The sequence below is a fragment of the Anolis sagrei genome (assembly GCF_037176765.1).
Source record: "Anolis sagrei isolate rAnoSag1 chromosome 2 unlocalized genomic scaffold, rAnoSag1.mat SUPER_2_unloc_1, whole genome shotgun sequence".
NCBI classification, from domain to species: Eukaryota; Metazoa; Chordata; class Lepidosauria; order Squamata; family Dactyloidae; genus Anolis; species Anolis sagrei.
Window position 1 is genome coordinate 129,973 of NW_027118835.1, and position 15,641 is coordinate 145,613.

Here is a 15,641-nt window from a genome sequence, read left to right on the forward strand (position 1 = left end):
CGTTACCTTCCCGCCGGAGTGGTACCTATTGATCTACTCACATTTGCATGTTTTCTAACTGCTAGGTTGGCAGAAGCTCACGCCGCTCTCCGGAATCGAACCTGCAACATTTCGATCAACAAGCTCACCAGCTCAGTGCTTTAACCCACTGCGCCACCTGGGGCTCTGGTGATATGATATGATATGATATGGAGATATGATAGCCATGTATAAATATGTGAGAGGATGCCACAGGGAGGAGGGAGCAAGCTTCCTTCCTGCTTCCCTGGAGACTAGGACGCAAGGGAACAATGGCTTCAAACTACAAGAGAGGAGATTCTGTCTGAACATGAGGAAGCACTTCCTGACTGTGAGAGCCGTTCAGCAGTGGAACTCTCTGCCCCGGAATGTGGTGGAGGCTCCTTCTTTGGAAGCTTTGAAACAGAGGCTGGATGGCCATCTGTCAGGGGTGCTTTGAATGCAATATTCCTGCTTCTTGGCAGAATGGGATTGGACTGGACAATGACCCAGGAGGTCTCTTCCAACTCTAGGATGAACTTCCTGACTGTGAGAGCTGTTCAGCAGTGGAACTCTCTGCCCCGGAGCGTGGTAGACGCTCCCTCTTTGGAAGCTTTCAAACAGGGGCTGGATGGCCATCTGTCAGGGGTGCTTTGAATGCAATATTCCTGCTTCTTGGCAGAATGGGGTTGGACTGGACAATGACCCAGGAGGTCTCTTCCAACTCTAGGATGAACTTCCTGACTGGGAGAGCTGTTCAGCAGTGGAACTCTCTGCCCCGGAGGGAGTGTGGTGGAGGCTCCTTCTTTGGAAGCTTTTAAGCAGAGGCTGGATGGCCATCTGTCAGGGGTGATTTGAATGCAATATTCCTGCTTCTTGGCAGAATGGGATTGGACTGGACAATGACCCAGGAGGTCTCTTCCAACTCTAGGATGAACTTCCTGACTGTGAGAGCTGTTCAGCAGTGGAACTCTCTGCCCCGGAGTGTGGTGGAGGCTCCTTCTTTGGAAGCTTTTAAGCAGAGGCTGGATGACCATCTGTGGGGGGTGATTGGAATGCAATATTCCTGCTTCTTGGCAGAACGGGGTTGGACTGGATGATGGCCCAGGAGGTCTCTTCCCACTCTAGGATTCTAGGATTCTATGACTTCAGATAGCTGGGCCTCCAGGAGTGAAACCCCCAAGCTGCGGACCTATGCCTTCAGGGGGAGTGTGACCCCATCCAGCACAGCCTGGATCCCAATTCCCTGGTCTGCCTTCCAACTGACCAGGAGTATTTTGGTCTTGTCTGGATGCCAAGTGCAATGTGCAGGGAGTCTTAAACTCTAATAAAGTTCTTCCGGAACATCGTGCTGGGGGTTATCCTATTCTGGAAAGGCACATCGGAATAGCCAGGTCTTCAAGTTCTTCCTAAAGCTTCCTTGGCTTTTGGTGGGAAGGAGCAGGAGAGCCGGGAGTCATCTGCATATATGTGACACCGCACTCCAAAACTCCAGGTGACCTCTCCCAGTGGATTCATGGAGATGCTGAACATCATGGGGGAGAAAACGGAGCTCTGACCCACAGGTGAATGGCCAGGAGTTCCCCAGCACCACTCAATCCACTCAATCTCAGCAAATCTGATTGGGAGGGGAGTCTCTTGCATGTGCCTGCCTTTCTCATAGCAATTGTCATAGAGTCATAGAGTTGGAAGAGACCTCATGGGCCATCCAGTCCACCCCCAACAAATTGTGATCTGGAATCAAGACTCTCAGAGAAGGGAGACTCCCAAAGTAATAACAACATGTATTGTCGAAGGCTTTCATGGCTGGAATCACTAGGTTCTTGTGGGTTTTTTCGGGCTATAGGGCCATGTTCTAGAGGCATTTTCTCCTGACGTTTCGCCTGCATCTATGGCAAGCATCCACAAAATGAACAAAATCTGGCTACCAGTATTAAAAAAAACTCTAAAATTACAACAGCAAAACAGCAGAGAGGAAACAACCAGGCACATCTTAACACCTCTCAACAGGGGATTTTCCCAGGCTCAGCCAGGTCCAGGCATGTAGCCGGGGGGGGCTCGGGGGGCTTCACCCCCCCCCCGAAATTCTCATGGTAGTTCGCGAAAAGGCCTTACTGGTGCATTAATTAAACTGTTATGTTTATTCATATCATGATCTGATCACCATACTCAATATATCCCATCAGGCCCGTAGCCAGGATTTCGTTTCGGGGGGGGGGGGCTGAATTTGTTTCAGGGGGGGTTTTGGGGGGGGGGTGACTTTTTGGGGGGGGCTGAGTCTGAGTGAAAGAGGGTCTAGCCTAGCAAACCTTTCGTATCATTACCCCAATAAGACCCCCACCATGCATATGGGATATATTGATTATGGTGATCAGATCATGATATGAATAAACATAACAGTTTAAATAATGCACCATTAAGGCCTTTTCGCGAACCACCATGAAAATTTCGGGGGGGGGGCTGAAGCCCCCCGAGCCACCCCCCCCCCCCCGGCTACATGCCTGTATCTCATATGCATGAGGGTATTGGGGTAACGATACAAAAGGTTTGCTAGGGTAGACCCTCTTTCACGCAGACTCAGCCCCCCCGAAACTCAGTTCCCCCCCCGAAACCCCCCCTGAAAAATTTCAGCCCCCCCGAAACGAAATCCTTGCTATGGGCCTGGCCAGGCCTTCAAATGCTAATGAAGGTGGTCAGTTGAAACATTCACACCTAGCTCCAGCAGAGAAGAGTCCTTTGTCCCACCCTGGCCATTCCACAGATATATAAACCCATAATTCCAACAGACCTCACTCCCTCTGAGGATGCTTGCCATAGATGCAGGCGAAACGTCAGGAGAAATGCCTCTAGAACATGGCCCTATAGCCTGAAAAAACCCACAAGAACCTAATAACAACATGAATAGGCATATAGACGGGCAGAGATGCTCCCCCCCCCCGGGGGGGGCCCTGGGGTCAGTCAAAGGGTCGAAAGTCCTCACCCGTCCCCTGAGGGGCCAGAGGCTGAGGCACCAGCGGCGCAGGTTCTGCCAGGGAGGGAAGCTTTGCAGGAGGCCGTACAGAATGTACAAAGTGAGCATATTGATGCAGACGACCAGGAGGAACTCAATAGGAACACAGCATTCTTTGCACAGCAGGCTCTCATCCAAAAGGGCCAGGAAGTCCATGGAGAGGATGCAGCCGAGGCCCACGGCTCTTGGGCTGTGTCGTGGCCAGGCCTTGGGAGGGTTCCATGCATCACAAAGGTCGCCACGGGCAACCACTGGCCAGAAGGAAGCACCGGGCTTCCACCTGTTTCCGCCAGGAGATCCCTTTCCCCCTTAGTGCCGTCCTCCACAGCTATCAATGTGGCTGCTCAAAGGCAATGTCAGGCCAATGTCCGGGCGGCCGCATGTCCCTCACTCGGAGGCCGCAAAGGTCCTCCCTTTGTACCACTCATAGAATCATAGAATCCTAGAATGAAGGAGTTGGAAGAGACCTCCTGGGCCATCCTCCAGTCCAACCCCATTCTGCCAAGAAGCAGGAATATTGCATTCAAAGCACCCCTGACAGATGGCCATCCAGCCTGTTTCAAAGCTTCCAAAGAAGGAGCCTCCACCACACTCCCTCCGGGGAAGGCAGAGAGTTCCACTGTTGAACGGTTCTCACAGTCAGGAAGTTCTTCCTCATGTTCAGATGGAATCTCCTCTCTTGTAGTTTGAAGCCATTGCTCCATCACGTCCTAGTCTCCAGGGAAGCAGAAAGGAAGCTTGCTCCCTCCTCCCTGTGGCTTCCTCTCACATATTTATACATGGCTATCATATCTCCTCTTATCCTCCTCTTCTTCAGGCTAAACATGCCCAGCTCTTTGAGGCGCTCCTCATAGGGCTTGTTCTCCAGACCCTTGGTCATTTGAGTCACCCTCTTCCTCTGGAAACATTCCAGCTTGTCAATATCTCTCTTGAATTGTGGTGCCCAGAGCATAAAGCCTTGATTAAATGATACACACCAAACTGACCAAGGCTTAACCCTTATTACCCAGCCTGGCGTCCTTGCCCTTAGCAAAACTATAAGTTACTATCTCTTATTGGGGGGGGGGGGGGGTCATGTGCAACTTCAAGAGGCTTGTGAAAAGGGTTGCCTTCTGTCCCAAGATTTTGCCTCCTGGATGCATGGAGCGTGCCCTGCTTCTCTTGCCAGCAGCGAAGCCCTGACTGCCCTTTGGCCTCAGCCAGGTTAATGAGGCACCCGGTGGGCGTCTGGCCAGCAGCTCGTAGCATTCCCTCTGTCTGGGCGACATTTGCCCTTTGATCGGGAGGAATGCAGCTCCACGGCAGGATGTGAGCAGAGCCTGGGGCCTTGCCTTGTCCCAAATGGGCCCGAGGGGCCTCTGGGGCTGGAAAGGGCTGGGCTGCTGCCTCCTCGGCGCCCTCCTCCTCTCCTTCTCCTTCTCCTTCTCACCGGGCTTGCGGCTGTTGCTTCTGGTGGAGGATGCCCAGGGGACTTGGTGGAACCCCACTCGCCACCACGAGGGCACCGCAGCACCGGCCCTTCCAGGAGTGGACTTTGGGTCCCTCTTCTCAGGAAGTGCCCTCGAGCCACACTGTGAGTCAGGGCAAACGCTGCTGATCCTTGTGGCTTCGGCCCCTGGGAACGTGGGGCCCCGGAAGGTGATCCGGAACACCTGGGCAAAGAGGCCTCTCTCACCGCTGCACCCTTGGCAGGCTGTGTTCCTGGTTGGCCAAAGTCTGGATGAGAAGGCTGCCCGGCAGATCCAGTGGGAGCAGCAGGAGTTTGGGGATGTCCTGCTGGGGGGCTACCTGGACACCTACCGCAACCTGACTCTGAAGGTGCTGCACGGCTTGAAGTGGGCCGCAGAGAAGTGTCGACCTCGCTTCATCCTCAAGACTGATGACGACTGCTTCGTCAACACCAACCGTCTGCCGGCATTCCTGGCTGACCATTGGCATGGTGGGCTCCTGCTCTACGCTGGTTCCGTCTTCCCACGGGAGAAGCGCCGTGTCATCCGGCACCCGGTCAGCAAGTGGTACGTCTCCAGGGAGGACTACCCCTTGGAGGAATACCCACCCTATGCCAGTGGCATCGGCTACCTCCTCTCACTCGGGGCGGCCAGGCGGGTACTGCGGGTGGCAGAGCAGGTGCCCCCCATCCCGGTGGAGGACGCTTTCGTGGGCATCCTGGCCCAGAGGGCGGGGCTGCGGCCCACAACCAGCACCCGCTTCGCCAAGCAGAATGCCCGCTGGCACCTCTGCAACTACCGCTACCTGATGGTCATCCACCACCTCAACGCCTCGGAGCAGCAGAGCGCTGCGTGGAGCATGAGGGAGGCCCAGGCCGCCTGCAGTGGGAGGCCCCAGGTCACCGGGTGGAAGTAAGCCCCCAGGGGGAACAATTCGGGTTGGAATACTAGAAAGGAGGCCATGTTGAGGAGGAGGAGGAGGAGGCATCCAGCTTGTTTTCTTCGGCTCCAGGAGCACAACGGAGCCATGGGTCATCTTCCAGCTGCCTCTTGGTCCAGAGCGAGACCCTGTGGGACTCCCCGCCAAAGGAGGCAAGCCCTTTCCTCTCCAATTGTTCTAGAGCTGGAATTTAGGGGTCTTTGCCAGGAGGCAGAGACCATTCAGACTCCTTAAAGAGTTCGTTACCCTGGCAAGACAAAGAAGCACCCAATCCTTGATTTTTCCCAACAAAAGGTCTCACCAAGTGGAAGGAAGTGCCACCAAGATGTTTATTAGTGATTCAGCTGAAAAGGATGCAATGCAGCAATCATTCGCCAAGCAGAGCACGTGGTTACAGAAATAAATGCTAGTTTTTATAGAAATACAGAGTTGTACGGTTCAAATCTCCCACGCCCGTCCCCCGGCCGGTCTTCGTCATGATTGGCTGACGTGCCAACAGCTGGGAGGGGGCTCGTCCACCCCCGGCGCATCTGGACCAATCAGGGAGCCACCGCAGTGCATCAGGGCCAATGAAAAGGCTTCTACCGCTCTGGCGTCTCGATGAATCAGGAGGGAGGGAGGCGGGATGAGGGAAAAACAATGGATACTTGAATGGATTATGAAGTAAGGAAATGCCAGTGGCTTAATGAGTCCCAGGAAGGGCCTTCTAATCAAGCAGTTCTGTTGATTCTTGAATGGTGATAATTGAATACAAACAGGAAAATCCGGGCTTTCTGTGGCGGCAAAACAAAAGGACAAAAGGGGAGATACTGGGCGAAGTTTCTGATGAATGATTGAATGGGGCAACAGGGCGGAAAGGGGGATGCTTTTTGAAGGCGCCCCCCCCCCATCTCCAATTAGAAAAGGAATCAAAAGTCTGCCAAGGTGTGACCTCCCTGCTGGGCGAAATTCCGAGGGCAAGGATGTCGCCTTTGTTTCTGTCCATGCAAAAGGTGTGTTGATAAGAGTCCTTTGTGATTGATTTAGGCTCGGCACCCTTTCAGTATTGGGGGGGGGGGGGGGGGGTGGCACTTCCTGGTGGGATTTCATCATAGGGAAAGGGGAGGAAAAGGTCAAGGAGGAAACCTCAGCCGGAAGGAAAATCATGAAAATATATCCTAAGTCCATAGTCCATAAAGGGAAAAGTTCATTAGGGGGAAAGAGAGTCCCTTGTTTGTGAGGTGGGGGACCCTCAGGAGCCCAGGTGTGCCTCAGGTGTGAAAATTCAAATACTTTTGTGGCCTGATTTTCAGTAATAAATGGGTTACTTTCTGCTGTAAACATATGAAAATAGGGCATAAAGCCTTGATTAAATGATACACACCAAACTGACCAAGGCTTAACCCTTATTATCCAGCCTGGTGTCCTTGCCCTTTGCAAAACTATAAGTTACTATCTCTTATGGGGGGGGGGGGAGGTCATGTTCAACTTCACCATCCCTCCTTCCTTCCATTTGCAGGCAAAGGTGGTTCAGATCAGGTGTGGGCCAACTTTGACCCTCCCTTCAGGTGTTTTGAACTTCAACTCCCACAATTCCTAATCTCTGGAAGTTAAATCCATGGCTCCGTTGTGTTCCAGTCTCCGGAGCAGAAGAGAACAAGCTGGATCTCCCTCCTCCTTCTCCTCCTCTTCAATGTGGCCTCCACCCCAGCATTCGAACCTGGCCCATACCTGGCTCAGGTGGTCTCTTTACGTACTTTGCAACAGCTGAAGGTGGGGCTGTTCACAGAACAGTGCCCTACTTTCTATACTTCAGTATTGTGGGTTTTTAAAAATAATCTAAGTGGTGCTTCAGTGCTGTTTCTAGTAAAAATGTTTCCCTTGTATCTGGGTTTGTTTGTTTCCTTCAAGCAGTGGTTCTCAACCTTCCTCATACCGCAACCCCTTAATGCAGTTCCTCATGTTGTGTTGACCCCCAACCATAACATTATTTCCATTGCTACTTCATGACTGTAATTTTGCAACTGTTATGTATCACCATATGAACATCTGATATGCAGGATGTATTTTCATTCACTGGACCAAATTTGGCACAAATACCCGATATGCCCCAATTTGAATACTGGTGGAGTTTGGGGAAAATAGACCTTGACATTTGGGAGTTATCATTGCTGGGATTTATAGTTCACCTACAATCAAAGAGCATTCTGGACTCTACCAATGATGGAATTGAACCAAACTTGGCACACATAACTCCCATGACCAAGAGAAAATACTGGAAGGGTTTGGTGGGCACTGACCTTGATTTTTAGAGTTGTAGTTCACCTACATCTAGAGAGTACTGTGGACTCAAACAATGATGGATCTGGACCAAACTTGGCATGGATATTCAATATGCCCAAATGTGAACATTGGTGGAGTTTGAGGAAAATAGACCTTGACATTTGGGAGTTGTAGTTGCTGGGATTTATAGTTCACCTACAATCAAAGAATATTCTGAACATTTAGGAGTTGTAGTTGCTGGGATTAAAGAATATTCTGAACCTCACCAACGATAGAATTGGGCCAAGCTTCCCACACAGAACCCCCATTTATTTTATTTTATTTGTCGTGTCAGAGCAACCAGTCCATTATATTACATTTCTAACAGAACAAAGCAAACAAACAGAAAAATACACAACTTGTGAGTTTGGTAGTTGGTTAAATGTCCTTTGACCAGTCTCTGGCCACTTTGTGCATGTGGCAGGGCTCAGGGTGCATTGCAGCAGGTGGTCAGTGGTTTGCTCTTCTCCACACTCGCATGTCAAGGATTCCACTTTGTAGCCCCATTTCTGAAGGTTGGCTCTGTATCTCGTGGTGCCAGAGCGCAGTCTGTTCAGCGCCTTCCAAGTCGCCCAGTCTTCTGTGTGCCCAGGAGGGAGTCTCTCATTTGGTATCAGCCATTTGTTGAGGTTCTGGGTTTGAGCCTGCCACTTTTGGACTCTCGCTTGCTGAGGTGTTCCAGCGAGTGTCTCTGTAGATCTTAGAAAACTATGTCTAGATTTAAGTCATTGGCGTGCTGGCTGATACCCAAACAGGGGGTGAGCTGGAGATGTCTCTGCCTTGGTCCTTTCACTATTACCCCCCCCCCCCCACTAGAACCTCCATGACCAACAGAAAATGCTGTGCTTTCTGGTGGTCTTTGGCGACCCCTCTGACACCCCTCGTGACCCCCCTCGGGGTCCCGACCCCCCAGGTTGAGAAACCCTGCCTTAAAGGGTCTTGTGAGCTCTGATTTGGGGCCAAGGCCTGTTCGTATGTCAGCTCCCACCCTCTCTGCTGCTTCGACCTCGCAAGGAACTTCTTGAAGACATGAAGTTGAAAAACTCCAGACTCATCCATTCAGCTTTCAACAAAAGCGGCACTCTTGCTTTATTTACAAAATATGTGCACCACACTCTCCGGTCATCTTAGCACACTGTACACATGGTGACCTTCTTTTCCAGTTTGCACAGGAAACTCCACAAGTGGCACTCTACCAATTCTACACATAGAATCATAGAATCATAAGGTTGGAAGAGACCTCATGGGCCATCCAGTCCAGCCCCATTCTGCCAAGCACCCCTTTATTTTTATTTATCATGTCAGGAGCAGCCAGACAGTTGTATTACATTTTTAACAAAACAAAGAAACAAACAGACAGAGAAAACACAGAATTTGCAATCTTGATCGTTGATTAGATGTCCTTTGACCAGTGTCTGGCCCCTTGGAGTGCCTCTGGTGTTGCCGCAAGGAGGTCCTCCATGGTGCATGTGGAGGGCTCAGGTTGCATTGCTGTAGTTTGCTCTTCTCCACACTCGCATGTTGTGGGCATGCATACTCAGCAGCAGAGTACAATAGTGCAAGGGCAGATGTCTTCACTGTGTCTGGTTGTGATCCCCAGGTTTTGCCGGTCAGCTTTCGTATGATATTGTTTCTAGGACCCACTTTTTGCTTGATGTTCAGGCAGTGCTTCTTGTAGATCAGAGCAAAGCACCCCTGACAGATGGCCATCCAGCCTCTGTTTAAAACCTTCTAAAGAAGGAGCCTCCACCACACTCCAGGGCAGAGAGTTCCACTGCTGAACAGCTCTCCCAGTCAGGAAGTTCTTCCTAATGTTCAGATGGAATCTCCTTTCTTGTAGTTTGAAGCCATTGTTCCATTGCGTCCTAATCTCCAGGGAAGCGGAAAACAAGCTTGCTCCCTCCTCCTCCCTGTGGCTTCCCCTCACATATGTATACATGGCCCTCATCATATCTCCTCTCAGCCTTCTCTTCTTCAGGCTAAACATGCCCAGCTCTTTAAACCGCTCCTCATAGGGCTTGTTCTCCAGACCCTTGATCCTTTGAGTCGCCCTCCTCTGGACACATTCCAGCTTGTCAATATCTCTCTTGAATTGTGATGCCCAGAACTGGACACAATATTCCAGGTGTGGTCTAACCAAGGCAGAAGAGAGCATGGGTAGCATGACTTCCCTGGATCTAGACACTAGATTCCTATTGATTTAATTAGGGCTGGATAGGTTTGTTCAGAAAAGCCTGAAAGTCGGCCTGAAAACATACGACTTTGGACTTCCAATGAAGTTTTGAACCATGCACTGACATTTTGGGGATCCCAAGGGCTGACTGTGACAGGTTCCCCAGATTGAAAGGCTCTCTTGGTATTGATGAAATGGTAGCAATGATGCGGTAGCTGGGCTCCATGTTGGGCTTTCGGAAGCAAAAATTGTTATTCTCGGGGCAGAGGGGTTAGCGGAGTGAAAGCAAGATTGCCATAAGTTTTAGAATTCTGCCAGGAGAAGAATGGCGTGGATTTTGAAGCGACCCATTGACTCGCGGATATGGAGGCCCAATGGGTTTCCATATCCGCGGTTCAGAGGAGCGCAGTTTTGGCCTGGGAGAGGAAAGGTTTATACAGAGGAGAGTTTGAAAGACACAAAGACACAAAGTAACAACAAGAAGAGTGCCATAAATAAATAAATAAATAAATAAATAAAAGTGACAATTATTGGATATGTTATTGGGGGATTTGTTTCAATGTTAGGAAGGGGAAGAAAGTGAAGCAATAAGAAGGCTTCTTGGTTGTAGCTGCTGCTGTGGCCACGTTTCTTGGAAGTTGGCCCAAGCAGGGTAATATAGAACTGAGGAACTCCCTGCTGCAGGTCAGATCAGCTTGAAAGTGAGGAATTCTGGGTTTGACCTTACCAGTGCTGTTTTTCCCTACTGCGCATGCGCGTCCGCATTAATGAATCGATTCAGAAGTTTCAAATTATTTTTGGAAAAATCCGGAAGTGACTTTAGAATCAAACCACCAGTGCTCCCTACATCCGAAATGAGTTTTAAACCATTTATTTTTTGACTCAACCAGGTGGTGGAGGCTCTTTCTATGGAGGCTTTTGAACAGAGGCTGGATGGCCATCTGTTGGGGGTGCTTTGAATGTGATTGTCCTTCTTCTTGGCAGATTTGATTCTATGATTCTATGATTATTTGACCAAAGTGCAGAACTATTAAAATACCAACCTTTATTTCTGTCAATATGATCACAAACCCAACTGTCTAGTAATGTTGCATCCCAGTTCAAGAAACAAGACCATAAGCTTAAATCCACCACCCTGGACTGTAGGAAAAGCAATCCTTGTTTATTGATGAAAAAATTGGTTACAAAAGAAAGGTAAATGCAGAGTAAAAAAGCCACAGAAAAACACAGGAGTCAATAGGATCTCTGAACTTGAGCAAAACTTCAAAAGCCACAAAACAATAACCAGGAGTCTGTTAGCCTTTTACTAACCATGAACTTGGAAACTAGAAGCCTCTGGGATTACTGGCCATGGAACACAGGAATTCTGCCAAGGCCAGCCACAGTCCCGAACGTTGCTTGACCTAAAGAAGCACTCGGCAGGAACCCTCTTAAACCAAAGAAGCTATTCTTAGAAACGCCCCTTGACTTTTCTGTCTGGGCCTCTTTCTGCTGTAAGCGCTGTGACCTTCGTAAAGACTGGGAAACAAATCTATCTCTGACTATCTGTTCTCTTCGGTCCTCATTATCAACCCCAGGTAGGGAGATATCACGGCTAACTTCCAAAACATTCTCTTCTAGCTGTTGGGTTTCATTTTCATTCCCACTGATCTCTGCATCAACAACAGATTCCACACTGTCAGAGTCAGGGAGAGCTTGCTCAGTTGGAAAAAATATCAGAGAATCCTGTTCACACAGATCAGGATCAGACTGAACCCCAACAAGTAAGATTTATAGCAGAGCACCCGGGCCCACTCACGCTTCTCTGGTGCAAAGCCCTGCGCCGGGCCACAAAGGAAATCCTGCTTTGAATTTTGCACTCTGCAGGCCAGATGGTTCTGCTGGGGTTGCATCATTGCATTGCAGCTAGAATTTCTGAAAAGTGCTACTAAATGTCTGAAGCTGTTCTCAGTTCCTGTCGCTGGGAATCCCTCGAATTCGCAATCTTCATAATGAGGATGTTGCAAAACACATCGGGGGTTTTTTGCAAACGGTGCAAAAGGGACGTTGCTGCAGTCTCCTTTAATCATATATTATATGTGAGAATAGTCAATACTCTTTTCTAAGGGCGCATCTACACTAATGAATGAGCACAGTTTGGCACCACTTTGAGCATCGTGTCTCAATGCTATGGGAATCCTGGGAGCTTTCCTTTTACAAAATCTTTTGCTTTGGGGTGTTGTGTGGTTTCTGGGTGGTAGAGCTGTGTTCTAGCAGTATTTTCTACTGACATTTTGCCCACATCTGTGGCATTGCTAGCCACAGATGCGGGTGAAACATCAGGAGAACATGCTGCTAGAACACAGTCATACAGCCCGGAAACCACACAACGCCCCAGTGATTCCGACCTTGAAAGCCTTCAACAAGACATCTTTTGCTTTGGGTGGACAATTTCAACAGAAAGGAGGAAACCATGAACATGAACAAAATCTAGCTACCAGTATTTAAAAAAAACTCTAAAATTGCAACAGCACAACAACAGACTGGAAACAAACAAAGACATCTAATCTCAACAAAAGTTTGCTCCAGGCACAGTCAGCCCATTGTATGCTAACCAAAGTGGTCAGTAGAAACATTCACACCTAGCTCCAGCAGACAAGAGTCCTTTGTCCCACCCTGGTCATCATTCCACAGATATATCAACCCATTTTCCAAGTTCCAACAGACCTCACTCCCCCTGAGGATGCTTGCCATAGATGCAGGCGAAACGTCAGGAGAGAATGCCTCTAGACCATGGCCATACAGCCCGAAAAAACCTACAACAACCCAGTGATTCCGATCTTGAAAGGCTTCGACAAGACATCTTTTGCTTTCTCTGCCTACGAGCGCTGGTACCTAAGAAACTTGGTTGCCAGGAAATATGGCCATGCAAAGGCAAAATGGTTCTTCCCATTTGATGGGGGGGCCATGCACACCTCCAAGCCTGGGATGAACCCTGGACATGCCTCCAGGAAATGGAGGATCCATTCTGCCCATTTCTTTGGACCGGGTTTCCCCACCTATGTCCCCGAATCATGAAGCAATTGGGGATCTCTTCTTCTGTTTCCAGGTGATCCTTCTTCACAGAGAGAGGCCACAGCTTCAGCGCATGGAGCTCAGCAGTGGCCACATGAGGTCTCGGCCATCCAAAGTGGAGCCTTTAGGCACAAGGCACTGAGCACCATGAACGGCACATGGGCAATCTTGAATGGGAATGTTCTGCATTGGAACCCAATGCCTGGTGGCTTCCATAGGTGGACTTGCACAGGATTCCCTTCTGGCCCAGATCCCTGGCTAAGGGGGTTCCTTTTCTCAAGCCCAGAAGTGGTCTCAGGGTCACTGAGACACAGTGGACCACCCTGAACAGGACTTTACTGGACAGGAGGCTCAGCAGAGGCTGAAGACCGGACCCTATACGGCTCCAGCCCAGCATACCTGTCCGAACGTGTCTCCTTCTACGTCCCACCTCGGAGTTTAAGATCTTCTGGGGAGGCTCTGCTCTCGGCCCCGCCTCTATCACAAGTGAGGCTGGTGGGGATGAGGGACAGGGCCTTCTTGGTGGTGGCCCCTCGCCTGTGGAATTCACTCCCCGGGGAAATTAGGTCATCAACATCCCTCCTCTCCTTCAGAAGGAAGCTGAAGACATGGATATGGGAGCAGGCCTTTGGGTAAGCTGGCAGATGGATAAAAGACAATGACGACCAGAGTAGGAAAGGACAATGACAATGATGGATGGATTATGGATTTATGAATTGACGAACGTTGACCACAAGATGATTTTATTGCTGCTGTTGTTTTAATTTGACTGTTTTAATTAGTTATAACTGTCGTCGTTATATTGCAAATTGTATATTGTATTTTGTGAATGGTTGGGCATCGAATTGTGCCTTTTGTAAGCCGCCCTGAGTCCTCCCCCCCCCCCGAGGGGGGTTGAGAAGGGCGGGGTAGAAGCACCCTAAATAAATAAATAAGACCCTCCCCAGCAGAGCTTCTATGCAGCTGCAGAGACCCTCATCCATTCCAGGAGCTCAGGCTCTTGCTGTCCTCACCCATTCCAGGACACCTCCCTCACCATCATCCCCAGCTGGACCAACCACAGATGCAGAAGAAGACCCATGCCCTTGAAGCGTGGTGCTGGAGGATTGCTCTGTGGATGCCTTGGAGTACTAACAGAACTCCAGCCCATGGACCTGAGAGCAAGCCAGGTCTGAGCTCTCCCTCAAAGTCCTGCTTTGGGTGCATCAGGAGAAGACAGGGCTGTCTAGAAAGGGGAAGGGAAAAGGAGGCAGGAAAGGAGGAAGACCCCGTCCCAGTGGATAAGATCCACTGGAGAAGCCACAGAGGCTGCATTTCAAGACCTGAGCCGGGCTGACTTCTTGGCAGGATGGGGTTGGACTGGATGGCCCATGTGGTCTCTTCCAGCTCAATGATTCTATGATTCTATGGAATGGGGGCAATGAAGAATCACAGAATGTTAGAATCAAAGAATCATAGAGTTGGAAGAGACCTCCTGGGCCATCCTCCAGTCCACCCCCATTCTGCCAAGAAGCAGGATGTAGTTGTAGTTGCCACTCAGCTAGCTCAGACTTCCTCATCCTCAATTTCCCTGTCCTTCCAACAAAACTATTTAACCTTAATTCACTTTCCAGTCATCCTTACTCTACTCCTCTGCATCCCAGTGCTCTTTTCCACAAACCCTTCTCCTCATTGGTAACAGCCAGATTTTAAACTTTATTTTAAATTTAGGAATATTGCATTCAGGAGTATTGCATTCAAATCACCCCTGACAGATGGCCACCCAGCCTCTGTTTAAAAGCTTCCTCCACCACACTCCCTCCGGGGCAGAGAGTTCCACTGCGGAACGGCTCTCACAGTCAGGAAGTTCTTCCTCATGTTCAGGTGGAACCTCCTCTCTTGTAGTTTGAAACCATTGTTCCCTTGCGTCCTAGTCTCCAGGGAAGCAGAAAGGAAGCTTGCTCCCTCCTCCTCCTCCCTGTGGCTTCCTCTCACATATTTATACATGGCCCTCACCATATCTCCTCTCAGCCTTCTCTTCTTCAGGCTAAACATGCCCAGCTCCTTAAGCCGCTCCTCATAGGGCTTGTTCTCCAGACCCTCGATCATTTGAGTCGCCCTCCTCTGGACACATTCCAGCTTAGGGTCAACCTCTCCCTTCAATTGTGGTGCCCAGGATTGGACACAATATTCCAGGTAAAGTGGTCTAACCAAAGCAGAATAGAGCATGGGGAGCTTGACTTCCCTGGACCTAGACACATTCCAGCTTGTCAATATCTCTCAGGAGCTCAGGCTCTTGCTGTCCTCACCCATTCCAGCCCACCTCCCTCACCATCATCCCCAGCTACACCAACCACAGATGGAGAAGAAGACCCATGCCTTGAACCGTGGTGCCGGAGGATTGCTCTGTGGATGCCTTGGAGTACTAACAGAACTCCAGCCCATGGACCTGAGAGCAAGCCAGGTCTGAGCTCTCCCTCAAAGTCCTGGTTCGGGCGCATCAGAAGAAGACAGGGCTGTCTAGAAAGGGGAAGGGAAAAGGAGGCAGGAAAGGATGAAGACCCCGTCCCAGTGGATAAGATCTATTGGAGAAGCCACAGAGGCTGCCTTGACTTGCAAGACCTGAGCAGGGCTGGCTTCTTGGCAGAATGGGGTTGGACTGGATGGCCCAAGAGGTCTCTTCCAACTCAACGATGCTATGAAATGGGGGCAATGAAGAAGGCTCGTGAATGTCTCAGA

The 15,641-nt window shown here is 50.0% G+C and overlaps 1 protein-coding gene across 1 annotated transcript; it reads left to right on the forward strand.

The window, feature by feature from the left end:
- Window positions 1-4,071: 4,071 nt before the first annotated feature.
- LOC132766786 (beta-1,3-galactosyltransferase 5-like) lies at window positions 4,072-7,155 on the forward strand. The gene is made up of 2 exons (XM_060761097.2): window positions 4,072-5,367; window positions 6,894-7,155. The coding sequence occupies exons 1-2, from the start codon at window positions 4,349-4,351 to the stop codon at window positions 6,928-6,930; spliced, it is 1,056 nt and encodes a 351-aa protein (XP_060617080.2). The 5' UTR covers window positions 4,072-4,348; the 3' UTR covers window positions 6,931-7,155.
- The last annotated feature ends 8,486 nt before the right edge of the window (window positions 7,156-15,641 follow it).